The sequence below is a fragment of the Drosophila santomea genome, chromosome 3R (genome assembly GCF_016746245.2).
Source record: "Drosophila santomea strain STO CAGO 1482 chromosome 3R, Prin_Dsan_1.1, whole genome shotgun sequence".
Lineage (NCBI taxonomy): Eukaryota > Metazoa > Arthropoda > Insecta > Diptera > Drosophilidae > Drosophila > Drosophila santomea.
The window spans coordinates 28,670,915-28,685,226 of NC_053019.2; the positions used below are offsets into that span (position 1 = coordinate 28,670,915).

The 14,312-nt window shown below is 43.7% G+C and overlaps 1 protein-coding gene across 13 annotated transcripts in view; it reads right to left on the reverse strand.

Annotated features, from left to right (window-relative positions):
- The window catches only part of LOC120454188 (polypyrimidine tract-binding protein 1), a 128,575-nt gene continuing 114,263 nt past the window's right edge, over positions 1-14,312 (reverse strand). For all 13 annotated transcript variants that reach the window (XM_039639281.2, XM_039639274.2, XM_039639271.2 and 10 more), the window contains 5 exons: positions 13,943-13,976; positions 6,963-7,055; positions 1,660-1,876; positions 1,192-1,269; positions 1-1,115 (listed from right to left, as the gene is read on the reverse strand). In XM_039639281.2, the coding sequence (XP_039495215.1) occupies positions 983-1,115; positions 1,192-1,269; positions 1,660-1,876; positions 6,963-7,055; positions 13,943-13,976 (555 nt within the window). In that variant the 3' untranslated portion in view covers positions 1-982. The remainder of the gene's footprint in view (positions 1,116-1,191; positions 1,270-1,659; positions 1,877-6,962; positions 7,056-13,942; positions 13,977-14,312) is intronic.

Here is a 14,312-nt window from a genome sequence, read left to right on the forward strand (position 1 = left end):
TTATTGTTTATATAGGTTTATTAAAATTAATACAATTTTCTTAAATTCCATTTAACGTTACTTCACATTCCCTTGCTTTACTTCAATCTGCTTAGGGCTCGATGTGCTTATTCGGGACCGTTTTTCTAAATACTTTCTTACTTTTTAGGTCTAGCAAAATTAAAACATTTATGAGCTACGTGTACGCTATTTCTTCAATTGAAGTTGCGCACTTGTAAAAAATTAAAGTTAAGTTGCATTCATTTAAAATATAATAACAGCATCATGTACATAATAAAACATTGCCTTAATTCATTTTTAACATAATTTTTCTCTTCCGTATGTTTTTGACTTTCTGTCGTTTTTTAAAACCAAAACACAGTACAGTGCACTAAAAATATTTTAAGTTACGATCTTTCTCTCTTTACTTTAAAGTTTAAACATACTTAACTCTTTTCTACTCATCATATATTTCTTGTGTTGTTTTTTTTTTATGCAATGCAGTTTTCTTACGAACTATAGGTTTAAAGTTAAGCTTACGTTACGATGTTGCTGATTGTTAGTTTGTGGGTTGCTTGTTTGTTTTGTTGTCTGCGTGTGCCATAACTTGAAATGCTATTTTCGTGATAGTTTAAATATATATTTATTTGAAGTTGACTTTTACTCTATCAATTTAGTAAGATTCCTCAATTGTTTTTGTCTTTTCCCACTGGAGGGTGGTGTATAAAACAGAACAGTTCTTAGAGTGAGTTGCATTGATTAAAATTGGTATAGCTCTTGCATCGATTGTTACCGCTGATTATTCTGTTGGATTGGGTGGGTAGTGCTTCTGGCGTCTGCCATTTCAGTAGAAGTTTGCGTGCATTCTTCTTGTACTACGGATTATAGTTTGTATCTGTTGCTGCCAATAGACCTGAAGGTGTTGCTGCTGATGCATCTGCATGTAGCTGTACCCGCCGGAGGCACCCAGTCAGGTTCAGTAAACCTGACTTCGGATCGGATTCTAGATGTTCGACTTAGAGAAGCTTACACGCAGGTGATTCGACTCGGACAGCTGGTGGTTGTGCATCTTAATCAGTGCCAGAACAGCCTCCTCCACGGACGACAGTTGCAGCAGTGCCATTTTTCGGTCCTTCCTGTAGGGAAAGGATGCGGTTTTTAGTGGTAAGTCCGTTAAGCAGTTTTAATAGCACACATGCTGCCTTTACTTACGGGAAAAATTTGAATGCTTTAACTTCGAAGCTGTTTGAGGTGAAAGCTTCTTTGATGTCATCCTCAGAGCAGGATGACCTGTGGGGACAGAGAAGATGTTGTCAGTTAGCTTTAAAGCAGAGTCTCCTATTTAAGGGTACGTGGGTATGTGGCAACGCCTGCTGTGAAGCTGGTTCATTGATACCGCTCGGTAGGCGCTTTGAAGGCCCTTTGTCTGTTGAGCGATTGGCTCGATTCATAAATTCACACAGCGGAGGGTAGTCACCGTCCTCTAGTTGGCATGCGAATCCCAGTCAGCGGGGTGCTTTGTCAAATTTGGGAGAATAGGGTGCTACGCGGGGTTTCCACTGCTCATAGCTATAATTGTAATTGCCTTGTCGTGCCGCATAAAGGCATCTCCGAGCATCCATACCGAGCCCGTACCCTCAGGCACAGCCAGTGAAATGTCATGGACTGTAGAATACTTACGGAATGTTGCTTAAATGCAGTGTCGCCGACGGCGGATAGATGTTCTGGTAGTTCTTGCTGCCCGGTTTCTTGAAGCGATGCAACGGATTTTGCGAGTAGTCACGTGTGAGTCCTGCGTCCGGCTGGCCCTCCTTGGGCAGCTGGACGGCCTGGTGTTTGCTTGCCATCACACGTATCGGCTTTCCCCATAAACGTAATTTATCAAGGTGAGACATGGCTGTGGAGCAGAAAGTAACACGTTAAAATGGGTACCACTGGGGAAAAGTTTTCCGTTTGTTAGATGAGTCTGTGTATGGAAAATGTGTCTGTGTGTCAATAATGTATCTGTAGCAATACAATTTATTTGTTGTGCCACAAGCCATAAAAGCGCTTCTGAACCCCAGAAGGAAGCATTGCTAGAAAAATTTTCATTATTTCACACAATATTTTTAGAGAATAATTCCGAAAAGAATTGTGACGGAAATAAAACTCGGTTTAGCATCACTACCAAACGGCTTCGGTCCTTCCCTCAGTGTAGTCAAAGATCCCGACCACCAGCCGTCGAACAAAGTCAGCAATAAGTGCAGGCAAATATTTACATACTCAGATGTAACTGCAACTTTATCAATGTCGTCTGCCTTTGGTGATTTATACGAGCTGAAATGCTTGTTTGGCCGTAAAAGTATTACCAAACAAAAGTTTGCCTTCTCCAGGCTCTCTTCTGGCGCTCTTCCAACGGACTTTGCCTTATTTCTCATATTCTCAGAAGCCATAACACCTGCGGCTCAGATGGAATGCATGTGCAACGCAGCGCTGTACTCAAATACGATTCAATCTCCCCTTCCCTTTCCATTTCCATTTCCATTTCGATTTCAGTTTCGATTACGTTTTATTTAATTTAAGTTCCTGCCAAGTCATCCAACGGCTTGGGTCAGGCCACTGTCCAGAAAACGTTCTAACATTTTTTAACTCTCATGCATTACATTAATAAATTACATCACATTTTATCAGTGCTCCTCTGTTTTATTGTAACGCAATATGCTTACTCAGCCGTTTATTGTTTGCCTAATGGATTAAGTGATTTTCAAAAACGAAAGACGCAGGAATATAATAAATTGTCAAATAAAAGGAGCGCCAGCAGTGACAAAGCCCGCCGCTGCTCATATGGCCTAAGCATCCTTTTTTCCTGCACCCGTCCTTGTGTATGACAAACACTTGTAATAAAGATTAATGTGCAGGCGAGTCACATTTCGAAAAAGGCCAGGAGTTGGTTCTAACTTTGCCTACAGCTGCAGCTGCTCCTGGGCCCGGCTCAAAAAGTATCTTAAACTTTTAATTACAAAGCTGAGGCTGCTGACCAACATCAGCGGCGAAAACAAATCATTATTAACTAACAAAAGAAAGTAGAGTGGAACATGGAACGGGAAAACCGAAAAGTAAGTGAAATGACTCGGCGATGAGACTTTGAGGGTCTGCCCTTGTTTTATGCATGAAGTTCTGGGTTTAAGACTTTTAAGCATCATACACTTGGGACCGACCGCACTCAGAAAATGTTACTCTACAAGCGGAAGGCGCACAGGATGGGGAAAATGTGGCTCAGGTGAGCCCGCATCCGGAACTGGGGATGAGTTTACTACCCCCACCTGATAAACTCCAAGTTAGTTGCAACTTTCATGATTTGAACGATTAATGTCCAGCAATTCCTTGACTATGATCTACGGCCGCACTGCCTAGGCGCTTTATTATCTCTGGCTCGTAAACTATGCAAAACATCCTCTGTCCGGCGTTTTCCCTGCTCCGTAATTAATAGTGGCCTTCAGAGAGCCGGGCGCCAAGTCATTCAAATAGTCACTTAGCATTGTCAACCCAAGTCCGAGGAAACTTTTACCGAACTCGACTTCTAGTTTGGGAGCACACGCACACATGGCGTATGCGTAATCGTCCATAATACAAATGGAAATGAAATGTGACCAACACATGTGAAAGACTGTGTTTGTTGTTTGTTTTTATTGCAAATGCCTTTATGCGAACGCTTATGCAAAATATTTTGGAGCAATTTGTACGGCAAACAGGAAATTTATTTGCTAACACGAGGGGGAAGAGGGCCCACAGCTGACAGCTGGGAGTGCGTCAATAAATTTTATACATGGTTGGCAATACATTGCGCAAAACTTAATCCCGCCCGGCTTCACCCCCGCATGTGCACCCCAACCCAACAAAATAGTCCATTACAACATCCTTGGTACCCAAACACCTTCAACTGCCCACCAAATGGACGCCACAGTGGGCGGTGGAAAGCTTATTGCTTTTCATTTCGTGTTTTTGTCTATTTTCTGGCCCCTTGCCCCCGTGCATTCAGATTGCTGTCGCATTTAGTTCAGCGAATGGGTGCCCACCATTCCATTTTGATTCTCATAGGGTCCTTTTTGCCCCGATTTCCGTTGACTTCTCTTGCAAAACTTTTTTGCGCCTTTACGCTGTAATTCGTATGCTGAGTGTGCAATTGTAGCCGTATTTTGTGTGTGGCCCTCGCCATAACGCACACCACCTTACGAGACACTTTCGTATGCATGGGGTGTGTGAGTTGACCCCGGGCAGCTGCTCCTTCCTGCTTCTGCTACTCCTGCTGCTCCACGTTCGGTAATCGTCTTTGTTTGTTGGCGAGAGTTTTGGGCAAAGTAACGAATGAATTTGTTAATATTTTATGAGTGCATAAGTGCGCACTCCCGCCCCGAGCCCGGCATCCATTTCGTGTTGGTCTTGTGTCCAGGTAGCTGCTTACACTTTGGAAAAATATTGGCAACTAATATCCTAAATACATTTTGTTTTCGAATTGCGTCAGAAAAGTTGAAGCCGTTTTCTCTCAGACCATTGTTCCACTAGGATATTTCTTCAATATATAGTACGTTTTTCGGTTTTGAATAGTGTAGATGAATGGGCTAAAACATAGGTAAATTCCAGTAGTGTGAGTATTTGCCATTTGGCAGCCCATGCGGCACATTAGTAGTCTATATGCTGTAGTATTTCCATTAATGTTTGCATATGCCCTGGGGCAGTTGGTTCGCAATTGTGTGTTTGACTGGGGAGTGAAATAGAGTGGTGCGTGGAGTGGGAAAGGGATGTTGACTTTCTAGTTTGGCACAATAATTTGCTTGTTTGGTCAAACAGTTGACTAGTTTCGGTTTCGCCGCTTCATTTGCGTAAAATCGGCACAATAGTTTTATCAATTGCAGCCGGTGGCAGGATTTTGTGGTCCTCGAATTGCTGTCAATTTTTGGACGAATTCAATTAACACAGCATTACGTATACGCCACCGAAACGAATTCGGACAGCTGCGGACAGCACTGCGTGCATATGCGCACAAAGGAAAATTACCCGTAATTATGCCATGCATTTTCAAGAGTTGCTGTTGATTAGCTCTAGCGATCCCCTTTCCCATCCCCATCCGTTCGTTTAACCCAATTAATTAAGATGGGAAATCTCAAAGCAGGAATGCAATTGAGCTGCGAGCCAAAGAATGCAAGGTGCACCGCCCGCCGAAGCCGCATCGAATTCATGAAGTTTTAACTATATGTTTACATAATTATAATTAAAAAATTAATTGAGTACAGGACAAAGCATATTTTATGCGAAGAGAAGCTCGCCACCCGCCGCCACCCAATTCGTGATAAGGCTGCGAAAATAGTTTGCGGTGGAGCGGCGGATGTGCGGATACAACTGCGGATATTTGGTCTGCGGATTCGTGGATACCCCGGGGATGTTGGGTATTTGTGCACCTGTGTGTGTACGGGGCTGCCAAGCACTTATTTTCTTTTTATTTAAATCAATAAACAGTTGATGGCATTTATTATGCAGTAGCTTACGCTTTTTCAGGCGCGCAATTTGCTGGCAATTTCCGCAGCGATCGCACTTTGCATTTATTGAACAGATTAAATTTATTTAAACGTTATTAACAGCAGCAGCAGTCGCTGCTTGTGCGAACGACATGGAATCGTGACGGAAAATATAATTGATAAATTACATGTTCGAAAGATTAAAGCCCTGATGACATTCAACCTGATTTTCATTTTCATATACTCTCAGCGAACATAAGTAGCTAATAAAATATGCTTCTTATGCAGAAAGTGTGTAAAAGTGGCCTTGCATTAATATAGAGATGGCAAAACAATAGCGATCTTGCCAACTACAAGCATTGCAAAGACAATACAATATATTAAATTGAATCTGAAACTGAGCCTTGCTCACAAATGCTTTAGAGCGGGGCTTAGGAAGCTGATAAATTTGCATACACCCGCACCCACTGCATTTTCCTTAAAAGCTCAAAGGAAAGGACTTCAAGCGGGGACTTTCGCACCGTTGTTGTTTTCAATTAAGCGCCTCCCTGCAGGGCCGCAGCACTTTGACAGCTTTTGAGTTATTTTTCCAATGAATAAATAACACAAATGAAAGACAGCGGCGGACGCACCGCTGAGTGGGAACAATGAATGCTAGCCGGAGAAAAAGAGCGGTGGACGTGGAGCAGGAGGGGGAGGTGCTCGCTGGATAGTTGGCGTGTTAAATGGAATAAAACCAAATCGAAATTGAAAAAGGTGTCGCTGTCAGCGCTGTCAACGCTTCGATCACCTTGCCACTGCTGCCGCTCCTGTTTTTGTAATAAAGTGGAATTTGGCACGTCGGTTGGTTGCTCTTAACGCGTCGCAATGCGCGACAATTTTCATTTCGTTTAATGCGTGCAGGGGGTCGGATTGGATTGGATTGGGATCCGAACGGGGGCGTCCTTGGCCAGCGGCATGGCGGGCAGCCTGACAATGGCAAAGTGCACACAAATAAATGCAATAAAATGATTGGCATGTCCCGCCGCGCAGGGGAGGAGGAGCCTTTGTTGCCCGGACGGCGGGGAAGAAGTGGGTCTTGACCAGGTGTTGCTGCTGCCCAGGCGGGCTGGTAATAAAGCGCTTATAAAATTCCATTTATGCGAACGGCCAGCCATCCCTCGCTTTGGCCCTCTTGCCGTCTCTTTCGCTTTAACAATTTTTATTATTAATACATTTTGTTTGCTGCATTTGCAGCTGCACAACCAACACCAACAGCAGCAATGGTTACGGTTGCCAAAGGAATGCGCCGTTTGGAATTTCATGTTGCCGGAATTTTCATTTTAAACAAGCTGCAAATTGCAGTTGCTCTTTTTTCGCCCCGGCCCTCAGCTTACGGATCGAGACTCAGATTTTTCATTACTCTCGTTTCGTTGTGTTTTCGTGTGGTATGCAGTAGATGGTGGGTAGATTCGTGGGTTAGTGAGGTAAAAGTGCGTCTGCTTGACTTACCCAAATAAGCTTGCTGGGGCTCCGCCATTTGTATGAGTGCCGAGTCCTTCTTGTTGTACAGAATCTTTACACGTTGCACATCGCCGTATACACCTGCGGATTGGAGCAGTTGAGGATTATGAGTAAATGGTTTGCAGAGTACTGGGTACATAAGCGTCGGCCAGTAAAGTAATTTGAGTACCGCCGCACGAATGGTGAGCAGGCCAACCAAAACTAAAGCACTTTGTAGCTGCTGCTCCGGAAAACTTTATACTTTCTCAAATATAAACTGTTACACTTGGAAAACCCAACCAAACTATATACACACTATAGATTCTAGAACTCTAAATAAAATTAACCTGTTTTTAGGTGTACGTGGTCTTAGACAGCTTATTGGCTTTAAGCTTGGAACTGTCCAAAGTAGTCGCTTTCATTCTCCCCGACTGCTTCCTGAATTTTTGGACAGCTCCAAGCGGTTTATGGCGACCGCGGAAAAGTTTTACACCCCACCAAAAAGCCATAACATGTACACCAGATATCTTTGGGCACCATCATTTTTCCACCTTGCTTTCTTTGCCTACAGCCCAAGCACTCGCATTATTGCCGCGGGCCACGCCGTTAGTATCATGTACGAAACTCATAACTGGCTCAATAAGTTTTCTGTGCTATTTTTTACGAGTTGCAATTCGAACTACGTCTGCCTGGCTACAGCTCGTTCGTTGGCCCAGCTGGCTTGGCTTTCTTGCCGCATTTCGTTTTAAGGCCACGGATTTTACAGCCGTCATACAAGGTGTGCTGGTGTGCAACAATTCGGCGGCAGCGGACGCGTTATTGAATTGTATTTTATGGCTTTACTTACGCCACAAACTATGCAATATAGGGTGAGCTGAGACCTAGCTGTAGAAGTGCATTAAGACTGGAAGCAGTCTTTAAGGAAGCTGCTGGCCCTTTCCTCCGGCCAGTGTCTTTTGCTTTGACAGCTGGCCAAGAGCCGGTCTATTGGGTGACCCTTGCCGGGCTTCATCCCATGTGCAGCCAATCAGCGCAAATTCGAAGCGGGGCGCAAATTGCCATCAAGCATAAAAAATAGTTGCCGGTCGACTTGGTGGCCAAAGGGCAATGGCAATGCCAATGGCAAAACCGACCCCAAAGCAAACAATGTAAAGTGCAGCCCTGCCCAAGACAACAAATCGAATAATGCGGAAAGTAAATTTTCAACTTCTTTCAGTCACACACACCCGCACAGAAGAGGCATTACACTTTGCCCAATTTTAGTACAGCACCTAAAATTAATTTACATCCTATATTTTCTCCTATATTTTTATCAGCACTACGAAGCAACCCACGCCAGCTATTCCATTTAATGCAGGAGTTACTTGTTTAAATAATTACTTTCCCAATTTAAATATACTAAAAGCTAAGAAATCTTATAGATTTTTTCCAAGTGCTAGAACTTGGGAAGCCATGCCGGCTATATAAGTGGGGGCCATGCCAGCTACTCGAAGCGTAGCCAAGCGAGCGCTGCGCTAACAAGTTACAAAACTAGCAATGGAAATGCAGGTAGTAAATAGTGAGGTACAAGGAGGAGTTCGCAGGACAGAGAACACAGTTCAACAGTTGGCAGTAAATCCATTTTATACAGACGACTGGCTACCTGACTGACTGCCTTAGTTCCCAGTTATCCGGTGGACTTGACTTATGCCAAACACCGAGCAATATCGTTTCGTTTTTTCCAGGAATTCGGGGTAACAATTGCAAGCGAGGCCAGAAGTAGCAGCAGCAGACGTCGACATCAACATCCACATCTGCAGGTATTGGCAGTGGAGCATATTGAATGCCAGGCATTCGGCTCTCCTACAGTCACCAGCATAACTCGGCGTGCAACGGGGCGTATGAGCAACAGCTGCCGTTTGCCGTGCAAAGTGTGCCCGGTAGCCACAATCTTTATTCGTATTCCCAGCCGCGTCCAACAGACAGACTTGATAATAATTTATTATCGTCTGAATGTTTCTCCAAAAGTTTCTTTTTTTTTTGTTTTTTTTTTTTGTGGTTTCGCGACACTAACGTATGCAGACGGCGAAGCCGATTCCCCGGCGGCCCATTAGTCGCGTGTTTGAGCATATTCTAGATGAAGAATTATGCGGATGGTGCGGCATGTTGGCCTGGGAGTCTATAAAGTTGAAACGGCCCTCTAAATTTCCCTTCCTATCCATCTCCCTTTTAGGCGGTGTCAAAAGCTAAACGGAAATTCGAATTCAAATCGATAGCTTCCATTTAATCACATTGCCTCGAACGCCTGTCATTCCGCGTTTAGCTGCTAAAGCGATTTGTTGCGATTCATTGAAATTATTTGCACATTGGATTTAATTTTTCCTGTTTCGGGCACTTTATCAAATTGCATTTCTGCCACAACATGTAGCGCATAAAATTTTATGAAATTATTTCGCGCATTCGCAGGAACAACAATCGACGCACATATAAAGAGGGAATATCACGCAGCAATACGCTGGATCTCTTAACGCATAAAAAATCAATTAAACACGTTTCGACAATATTTTCGGCAATGATATAAATTTTTATCACGCTATTACAATTACATAAGCGGATTACATAGCATATGTGCGAGTGTTGGGGTGTTGGGGTGTTGGACCCCCAACATGGCATGATTCCCAGACGGTTTGCAGACTGATTAAGTTTCTGTTATTGTTATGCAAAGGCAACTAAGTCCCAGCCTCCAAAAATGGGCAATCGAATGATATGGGCTGCTGGCTTGTCGGTCCGGCCGGCTTGGTTTCCGTTCGAGTGGGGCATAGGACGGAATTGAATGCTTGACAGCCTAAGCGGAATGTGTCAAGTGTCTAAAGAGCATGCCCCAGAGAGCCTCTGGGACCTTTCAATTGGGTTTGGGTCTTCGCCTAGTCGCAGGCAGAGCTAACAAAGCGCTGTCAAAACTAATAAAATGTCTAACTGGCTGACACCTAAAAGGGTTCTGGGCCAACTTTTCCGGCCCTTTGGCCTTTTTGTTGCGCCGCTTGTTGCTGTTTTCGGCTAGATTAATCCCCGCGTTTAAAGTGCGTTGTTCGTCCCCGGTTCGAGAGCTAAGCTCCCCACTTTTATTATTTGGTATGCAAACAGCTTTCAGGTGAACGCAGGCTGCGAACCGCATACTCATCCTGCCCTCGGTCCCTCCTCCTAACCCTTTGAAGTGCCGAATCCACCAACCAAAAGTGGCCCGCAGCGTCTTTGGCCCACCTCGTGTGGAAATCGCTGTTACGTGTCCTTGCGTGTTGCTATTAACATAACAAAAGCAAACGTTTGCCATTTGCCGGTTGACGTTTCCTACTCGCTTGCCAGTCTACACTACACTGATCAAAAACCGGGGATGATCGTGAGTGCTTGATTTGAGGCTTTCAACATGACGATGATATTCACTGAGCAATATCCGAAGCAAACAGACATAGGGCTTATATATTCGACTGTGCAAAAATGTAAATCCCAACTTGTTTAAGGATAGCCCAACCTTACGTGCGGGTTTTGTTTTTGTGCACTTGTTTGCAGAGCACCTCCTAGCTCATTTAAGTGTCATTGGTGGCGCTCCTGTCTGTCCGCTGTCTGCTTAGAGCTACTTGGAAATTCAAAGGTTATTACATAAAATTTTAGCCTGCCATCCGGTTGATTGCCCGTCGAGACTCTGGCCGTCAATTACACGCTGGGTGCTTGCTCGGCTCCTTGGGAAGCCGTCGCGTTTATCTACATCTATTGGCACCCCAATAATAATACGCTTAACGTTCGACTTATCGACATCTCTCCATCTCGGCTGTGCAACAGGGCGTATTGGTATCCAACTTTTCCACTTCGCTCCGAGCTGAGCCCTTCGAAGCGTTTAATCAGCAATCTAAGCTTTATTAGCAGTGCAGGCAGCAGCCAACTGCCAACTGCCAACTGGCAACTGGCGCAGGAGTAGAAGGCACATAAGGAGGAGGAGGAGCAGGAGCTGTAACTTCAGATGCAGCAGGAGTCTGCTAAGCGGTCTGCTGATCGGATTTTCCCGGCTCAGTGGCCCAAAGTTGCCCTGTGGTGCTCTGTGGTTTACGCTGCACAAATCCGGCAACAAGAACAACGGCACGCCAGAACAGAAACAATTTTTAAGCAATTAATACGTTTGGAAACATTTCTGTTTACTTTGAGCGATAAGCCCCGAACTGCTGACAGAATGGATGCAATTTGTAAATATAAATCAAAGGCACAGCACACAAGGGTGAAGTTCCGGGCAAGCAAGCGGCTTAACTCATTGTTGCCGGCCATTCTCCGTGTGGTTGCGTTTGTTTGGCAGAAGTTTATATTTGGGTATTTAAACTCAAATTAAATGCATTTGCATGCAAACAAATGGGAAGCCTGTGTGTGCGGCCGCAAACAAACGTTTTGTGTCACCAGAGACAAAGGGTAGAACAGCCAGACTCTGGCTGTTGAACATACATACATACCGTGCAAGCACATTGGGGCAAAAAATTCACAAGAGATTGAATCGCCAGCATTGGGAAAGCGAAGAGAAGGGAGCAGCCCTTGTTGTGGCAACAAAATCCATTATGCTGCAATTATGCGCCACACTTGGCAGAATGCTTGTAGCACCGGACAAAAACTTCCTCAATCGATGTGTTTTGGTAATTAAATCAAGTACATAATGGGGCAAGCCAAATGGAGAAATGCAGCGCAAGTGAAAAGTCAACTGGGAATCCCATAAAATAATAAAACACACACACGGAGCTGGGGAAGTTGGGAGAGCAATTCAAACAGCAAACCCCATTAACTTTACAAAGTTAGTTAAATTCATTTGGCAAACAGACGACAGACGACGAAAATCCAGCAAGGCGACCGGAGACAATCCCCTTTTCCATTCGAGAAACCAACCAACCGACTGGCTAACCGAACCAACGAGCTACAAAAAGTCACAAGTAAATTTTATTTCAATTGTAAGAGCCAGCAAAAACTACACAATGATCATGGCTGTGTGTAGTATAAAAAGTATATATATCTATATGTATACAGAAACCGAGAAAGCGTTATGTAAAAACCACACACACGCACAGAGAAAAAATAGCCAATTCTTAGTCCGATGGCGCTTCTAGCACATTTGATTTAAATACCAAGCTGAATGGTTTAAACATATTTGAATATTTAAAATTTAAATTTAATCTGACTAAAAACGTTCTCGTGCTCTTAATTGGGAGCTTTTATTTAAAGTCCTACTTTAATGTGTATGTATTGATGACAGAGGTTTTTCTTTTGGGGGTGTTAAACAAATGTCTTTTAATACATAATTATAAAAGTTGAAACGAATATTTGAATTACCTACTATTCATTCAAAAGCTAAATATAGTGTTGCCTATGTTACCTAACGTTTAAGCTAAGCTTTTGGTGTTCGTGGGACACGGCAAGCCACGATTTTTCTCCGCGTGCATACAATCTAAGGAAAGGCAGCAAAAGCAGCAATGGGCGACAGCAACAAGCGCAATGATAACTAAATAAATGGACATTTTTATAGCTATGCACTTCCGCACTCAATCTTTTGTGCTGCATGTGTGTTAGTGGGTGCTGGAGTTCGTTTGTGTGTGTTTCTGTGTGTCTGTGTGTGCGGAAGGATGAGCACATGTTAAAGCATGTGTTTTGTGCATGCATTTCAGCTCTCAGCTCAGAGGACCCTCTGACCCCGGGTCCTGTGCCTCAACAATGGAAACCAACAACGAGCACACTTAATTCATGTAATTTCACACACACACGGACGCACCAACGCACACGAAGACAACGGAGGAGCAACAGGATGCACACGTAGTGGTGTTGCCAATGCTCCACCGCTCCCGCCTGAGTGCGGTTTCACTTGTTGCCAGTTGCTTCTGCTCTGTTTTTAATATATGTACGTAGGGGTTTGCAGGACGTCGAGTGTATTCTCATTTTCATTGTTTTACAATTTGTAAGCAGAACTTATGACAGGATAAATGGCAGAAGGCAGAAGGACAAGACTGTATACCAAAAGAACATTTTCCATTCCTATTCGTGAGTCAAGCTTCCTGATGGATTTGTCCCTGCTGCTCTGGGCAAAAAGCTATTAGAAAGCCATTTGTTGCCGGCTTTACTAGGTTTATTCCATTTCGCAATACAATAAATACTGGCACTGCCACACGGAAAACCATTTTTCCATTTAAATGGGTTTTATAGCATGATCGGGATGCTCTACATTTATTTAAACTTCCTGCAGGGGCATGTCCTTTGCCCAGCTCTGGAAAATGATCGGATAGATCTAGGAATGGAGATTTTTTACGGGGTCCCCGAGTTTGAGTGCTTGAGCTCATAATTCTGCTCCACATCTCCCACGTGGCGAATGCATTTTATGTGCAAACTGCCAAATGCCCGTTGCATATCTAAAGTACCAAGTAGTAACCCCCGGGCCTTTGAAAAGGCTTTTCCAACATTTTAAACAGTTTGTGCCGCATTTTTGTCAGCTATTGCTTTGTTAACCCACCGCACCCCCGCGCAACATCCCATACCGTGTTATAAATAATACATGGCACTTTTGCTGATTGCACGTAAATGGCGTAAATGCCAAGCGGAAGCGAGCATAAAAGTAGAACGGAGAACACAGAGAGCAGCTACATGGGGAAAGTATAAAGCGTTGGCTTGGCTCGATTCGTACAGTGTAAATTCAATGAATAATCAAGTGAACTACTTATAAATTGTTTAAGAAGTGTAAATTTATGTGGGACACGTTGTAGCCGGGCGAAGCTAGACAGGACAATGGGTACGCGCTTATTTCAGGGAAGAGATCGAAAAAGAGTCAGATTGAAAAAGAGACAGAGGTCAACAGAGACAACAAATGAAGATGTGTTCACAGGAGTGCACTACTGCATCTCTCCCACCAACAGGCATCCTCTAGCTTGGCCCGGACAACAAACAAATAAAGTTGAAGGATCTGGCAATTAATAGAGTAATCGATTGTGCAGACGTACCAAAAAGGGTAAAGAGAGCATCAGGCGTGACCATCTACAGAGAAAAAGAGAATAGAGTTTGTCGTCAGTTAGCGAGAGTTTCGTTTCAGATGTATTACAAATAAAAACCACAAAGTATACGTTAAATAGGAAACATACAAATTAAATTATAGAGCATGATGGTTCGGTTCTGTAGTTTCAGTCTGGGACACAGAGAAAGAGATAGAAAGGTAGAGGGAAGGGAGAGGGGGATCTTCTCAGGTCCCAGGCTTGTTAACATTTACTTTATTCATATATGTGTAATCTTATACGGGTAGAATGCATAATTATAAAAATATGAAAATATATCCGTGAGAGGTGAAAAGTTAAAGCGTTGTTACTATTGGTTCAG